At 36.3% G+C, this 6,191-nt stretch overlaps 1 protein-coding gene across 1 annotated transcript in view; it reads right to left on the reverse strand.

Annotated features, from left to right (window-relative positions):
- Positions 1 to 1,011: 1,011 nt before the first annotated feature.
- The window catches only part of LOC107087426, a 12,749-nt gene continuing 7,569 nt past the window's right edge, over positions 1,012 to 6,191 (reverse strand). Inside the window, exons 8-11 of the mRNA XM_015378993.1 lie at positions 4,085 to 4,168; positions 3,768 to 4,006; positions 2,010 to 2,114; positions 1,012 to 1,929 (exon numbers count right to left, since the gene is read on the reverse strand). Of these exons, the coding sequence (XP_015234479.1) occupies positions 1,875 to 1,929; positions 2,010 to 2,114; positions 3,768 to 4,006; positions 4,085 to 4,168 (483 nt within the window). The 3' untranslated portion in view covers positions 1,012 to 1,874. The remainder of the gene's footprint in view (positions 1,930 to 2,009; positions 2,115 to 3,767; positions 4,007 to 4,084; positions 4,169 to 6,191) is intronic.

A 6,191-nucleotide genomic window follows, 5' to 3' on the forward strand; every position in this document is an offset into this window, starting at 1 on the left:
TTACAGCTTGTAAACCAATCAAGCAAAAACACACAGACATAACAAAGCATTACATGACCAAATACTCCATTAAACTGGAGCTAAAATTATCTTCAGCAGTTCTATTAAAATTTACACTTTACAGTTCATCAGATCATACAGTCAAATTGATTCAAAGTTTTCTATCTAAGGAAAACCAGTTGATTGCATCAACTCATTAACTCCTCAGCAATCTCTCACACTAAGCATGCTTGTAGCGACAGTGGAGAGGAAAAACTCCCTTTTAACAGGAAGATATGTGCAGCAGAACCAAGCTTTTTTCTCAATTTGTTGCCTGAATAAAGCATATTGCAGTAGTCCAGATGGCTAGAAATAAGAGTGTAAAACCTGTTCAAAGGGGTTTAAAGATAGAATCTGTTTTACCTTAGATAAAAGAAGATGATAAAAACACAATTTTGAAAGGCTCTTTATTTGTTTGTCCAGTTTACAATCGTTGTCTATGGTGACACCAAGCCTGGATGCTTTGGAACGTACAGAATCCTTGAAAGGCATTAAGTCAGAGATGGCACTGCCAAACACCATCACCTCTGTCTTGCTCTTATTTAGAAAATGAGGAAAATCAGAAAAAGGGCAAATTAGAAAAATCTTTGAAAACCAAGCCTTGACGTCAACCAGACAGTCGATTAGGGGTGTCAGGGGGCAGTGGCTGTTTATTGCAATGGGCAAATAAATTTGGATATCGTCTGCATAGAAATGGTAAGCTATGCCATATTTAGTAGAAATCTCTTTGAAAGGCAAGGTATAGCACAAACAATAACGGTCCCAGGATAGAACCCTGAGGGATTCCACAATAATAGACCATGTAGTCAACGATGTAATCAGATAATGTAGTCTCATAACAAATAACAGTTTTAGAAGTTTTTTAAGGTTTTTTTAAATAAAATGTTTGATAGAATAATCACAACAGCATATCATGAAAAGAACCAAAAATATCTTTTTAGAACTACTTTATCTTGTAAAAAGTTGGAAATTTTGTGAGGATGTTTTAATCAAATAATATCCATGCTTCATATTTATGACACATTTTATGCTTTTCCTCATTATAAAATCTAGAAATACAAATACACTTTTGCTTGTTTGAAATGGCAACAGATTTCAGATATTTAAAAAAATAAAACTTTGTTTCATTATAGTGCTATAAAAGATTTGGGGCTCTTAATTTTTACTCAGCTGAACCCAGAGAAAAACTTTGTATTTTAAAGGTTTAGACCCCTGCTCTGTTTAGTACATGTATGTACGGCTGGGTGACTGCAGTTCCCAGTTTCAGACAGCAGAGGGAGACAGAGTGAATAATTTCTAAAGTACTGCAAAACGTATCCAGAAAAATAGAAGAAAGAATGTGTAACTTACACTTTTCTTTAAAGGCTTGCAAGACATCTTTTCTTAGACACCAACTAAATGAATTCTAGAACTTAGATTTTAACATAATTCATGTGGTAGAAGAAGAGGGAACAAGACTTTATTTAAATAACATAAGGTAGCATCACCAAGAAACCTGTGCACAGCCTTCATACAAACATGATAAAAAATAAAAAAAACTGACATGGATGTACTTCACATTTAAATATTCAAGATAAAAAACACACAATATCCCTGTAAATAGTCCAAAAGTCCAGGACCTCTGTGGTGGTAAACTGCAGTAAACTGCTTTCATTATAGTGGTAACTTCCTGCTAAGCTGACTGCAGTATTTAGTGTCTCTTCTAAGACTTTACTATAGCAGTTATGATTTTCCCAAAGTGTTTTAAAGTTGGTTTTTTTTCAATCCCACAAAAACAAAATCTATTTTTATCTCTTAGATAGTCTTAATAAGGATGAGGTATTGAAAGTATGCATCTACAAAACATAAGTGCTGCTGTGGACTTCTTCATCTCTTTCATCCTCACAGTTCCTGCAGTGGAAAAAGAAAAACCATCAGATTTAAAGACTCTCCAGGTCATCAGTGAACAGACACATGTGCTCGGTTCTTACAGAGCTTTATGGAGGCTCTTCTGATTCATCATGTGCTCTCTGAAGATGTTGATCGCCTTGTAGGGGTCCATCTGATCTTGATACGCCTTGATCAGCTCGCTGTACCTGCCAAACAAAACATCAAACAAGAAAAAAATTAAGAAACAAATTAAAGAAATATAATTTTTCTATTAAACATTTTAGGAGTTAAAAAATCCTCTTGTACCCTCTTTTTGCAGGTTATATTATAGCTTAGCTTTGGCTCTTTTTTTGGCTAGCCGTACTCTGTTCTTTTTGCTGTTTTAGGTTTGCTAAACTTTTGCCAGGGGATTTCTAGCTCATTTCTCTTTTGCGTTTCTTAGTGTTTTAGCTGCTTTGTTATTTACTTTCTCTAGTCATTATTTCTGTATTGGACCATTTCCCTTAGTTTTTTCCATGTATTTTTCCATCCATCCATCCATCCATCTTTTCCCGCTTTATAAAGCCAGTTATACACTATGTGTATGTAACCCTGCTGTATTTTTATATTTTGTGTTATTGTGAGAGGTGTCAGGACTCCTGTCTGTGTGTTTGTGTTTTCTGCGTTTGTCTCCCTTCCTCCACCAGGAGGCGCCTGGTTCTGGTCCGCCTCCTCACTCACCTGCTGATGGTTTCCTCGTTAACGGAGTGTTCTTAAGCTGCTGACTGCCACTGCCTCGACGCCACAGTGTTTGCCAGTTTTGGGCACTCTAGCCAAGCTGAGTTTTGCTAAGTCAAACTGAGTTCTTGTCAACCGGAGTTTTAACATTGTTTTTGTCTTTGCCTCTCGGCAGGAAGTCATCCTGCAAACTGGATTTTTCGGACCTTCTCTCCCTGGAAGGATCAACTGAACTTCAAACTGAGCTGGGATTCAAACAGGAGGTTTAGATCCATTTTCTCCAAGAGTTTACCTCGCTCTAGTTTTTCATTAAATTCTCTAACTTTGTTGCTTTTCAGTGTCTGTCTGCCCTTCGGTCCTGTGCAGCAGATCTAAACTCTTTCAGTTTTAGTCTTTAATCTGTAGACAACAAAACTGAGCTCTAAAAGGATTCTAACTTAAATGTACAAAAACACAACAAATCCTTAAAAGTTTTGATTCAAAGAATATAGACTGGTTAACCCATAGTCGTTGCCAATGGTGGAAGCAGAAGAAAAATGAGTTCTCCAAGTATTTGAATGAAATGCATGCAGCCTGCTACAGCAAATACTTTGAGATAAGCCAACTTTACACACGACAGAATCACTTCCACCTTTTTTTTCCCTGGTAAAACGTCATTATTTAATCTATTTTGATATAACAGGATCTCCACCACCTTTAGTCAATATCCAGCACAATGTTGTGTTAGTTTGAATACATCCCCTTACAAAGCAGTTACAGTTATTGGTTCACACTCTACAGGTGGGTAGCCTTGATCAAACACTGGGTCAAAATTTTTCTAAGCTGACCTGATAAGACATCACTGCCCCTTTCATATATAAATCTGTTAAACAGTAATAAAACTATTGGTTTATTCTAGAATATAATTGACTCATGAAAGACCTTTTTACTGGAAACAACTGTGCTTTTGATTAAGAAAGATCCAAAGGGGGGAAAAAGAGCGCTATGAGTCATGTTTTATAGCAATTTGAAGGTAAAAAAAAAAAATCCCCGTATTTATGTTCGCTCTTTGTTTTTACCATTAATGTTGTCGTTTTTTTACAGAAGAATGGGTCAAAATAAGGTTAACCGATTGCATTTTACTCAAAGCAGTTCAGACTTACCGCTTTACCCAAACAAAATTCATGTTCTCTGTCATCCATTGCTGGTAGAAGTGGTTCTGTCTTAAGCTTGGAGGCTGCGTCCCGAGCTCCTGATGCAGCCTCTTAACCAAGAAGTTCTGGAGGCAGGCCCGGGCAGACAAAGCCACGAGCCAGTACACAGGCTCCTCCAGAACCACCCGGTGGAACGACTGCAGGGGCCACTGCAGCCACTGTGGGGGAGGAGAAGAAGGCTGGAGGCCCTGCAGGAGGAGAAGGTCAAGATCTGACTCAGAAAGTTCATGGAAAATATGAAAACAATTAGTGGCTTTGTGTTTCACCTGATTTCTTCTCCTGTACTGTCTTAGTATGTCCAGCAGCAGTGACCTTATATCATTGTCTTCATGAAGACCATTGATCAGGACCTACACAATGCAAAAAAAAAAGATGATGGACGTTTTTCAAATGATCAAAGGAGGAAAACCTCAATAGCCTCTGGTTAAGATAGTAAATGTTCAAAATATTTAATGAAAGATCAGAAAAATCTAGAAAAAGATGGAAAAAAAATCCCTCTTTAAAGGCAATAAGAGCAGCAAAGTGCAGGGTGATGAGATAAACAAGTAGAGAACACAGAATCTAGCAAATAAACCAACTCTGGTAAGAAAGTAATGATAAGAATAATAAAAGCACAACAAGGTTCAGCGTGTTCAATGCATGTGAATAAAAGTGACGTTTTAAAACAAGAATGAGAGGAGACCGCCTGACACGAGAAAATAAATCATTCCACAGATTTGGACCTGCAACAGAGACGGCTCTGCTCCTCTGAACTTACATTGTTTGCTTGTGTTATCTGGTGACCTCACAGAGATCAGAACGATAAGCGGGAAGAGGTGATAAGTGCTGGTGAAGGTTCTCAGTCATCCAGGTCTTAGTCATTCCGTAAAAATTCAAAAAAATATCCACTGGACTTGGTTTTCCAAGAATTGAAGTGGTTTTGCCACCTCTCCAGGAAGCTTTCTCAATTCAAATGAAAACATTGAATTGAGAAAGCTTCCTGGAGAGGTGGCGAAACGTCTTCAATTCTTGGAAAACCAACTCCAGTGGATATTTTTTTAAACTTTTACGGAAAGAAGAGGCGATAAGACATTTAAAAACCTATAGAAGAGTTTGTAAAGATCTGATTGTGATATTTAGACCTTAAAACATGGGAAATAAAATGTGGAAATGAATGAAAACAGCAAATTGATTTAGACAAACGGACAAGTTGGGGAGTAAGTTTGAAGTTAGGGGCACAGATATGGAAGAAAAACAGTCTCATTGGAATCTGCCTTTTTTTTAAACACCGAATTTTAAACACTGAATTTTTTTAGGCATTGAATTCCTTACACTCAATTTTTATCTGGTAAAAAAATCACCAGAAAAAAATTCAGCTGCAAAAAAAATTCAGCTGCAAAAAATTGAGCTGGAAATGTGTTGACCTTTTGGTGAACTTAAGCCAAAGCAATCTACACTTGATAGAGTCGAGCAGCTTCTAGCCAATGAAATTAGCTTATTTGGTCACATGACACAATGACTGTGCTCAGCGCTGTTCCCGGCTGAATAAAGCTTAATGAGGAATTTTTTTTGTTAAACAGATAGAATTACAAAACGTCAGTTAGTTACTAACAGACAGCTATTACAGTTTTTCCTCTTATCAGACTGGGTGAAACAACTGAGCCGATCACAGCTAGTATGGCACCCCTGTCTGCCAAGGCTCTTGGTTTGATCCGGAACAAGCTGTCGGCGGCAAACCGGCCGCTGGCCGAAATGAAGAAGAAAAAAATCTGCTCGACTCTATCGAGTGTACATTGCTTTGGCTTAAGTTCACCAAAAGGACAACACATTTACAGCTGAATGTTTTTGCAGCTGAACTTTTTTGCAGCTGAATTTTTTTCTGATTAATTTTTACCAGATAACTTAAATTAAATTGAGTGTAAGGAATTCAATGTCTAAAAAAATTCAGTGTTTAAAATTCGGTGTTAAAAAAATTCAGTGTTTAAAATTCAGTGTTAAAAAAATTCAGTGTTTAAAATTCGGTGTTAAAAAATTTCAGTGTTTAAATTCGGTTAAAAAACATTCAGTGTTTAAAATACGGTGTTGAAAAAATTCAGTGTTTAAAATTCGGTGTTAAAAAAATTCAGTGTTAAAAATTCGGTATTAAAAATATTCAGTGTTTAAAATTCAGTGTTAAAAATATTCAGTGTTTAAAATTCAGTGTTAAAAAAATTCAGTGTTTAAAATTTGGTGTTAAAAAACTTCAGTGTTTAAAATTCGGTGTTAACAAAACTCAGTGTTTAAAATTCAGTGTTAAAAAAATTCAGTGTTTAAAATTTGGTGTTAAAAAACTTCAGTGTTTAAAATTCGGTGTTAACAATATTCAGTGTTTAAAATTCGGTGTTAAAAAACTTC

Source organism: Cyprinodon variegatus, unplaced genomic scaffold, assembly GCF_000732505.1.
Source record: "Cyprinodon variegatus isolate N-32 unplaced genomic scaffold, C_variegatus-1.0 Scaffold183, whole genome shotgun sequence".
Taxonomy (NCBI): domain Eukaryota; kingdom Metazoa; phylum Chordata; class Actinopteri; order Cyprinodontiformes; family Cyprinodontidae; genus Cyprinodon; species Cyprinodon variegatus.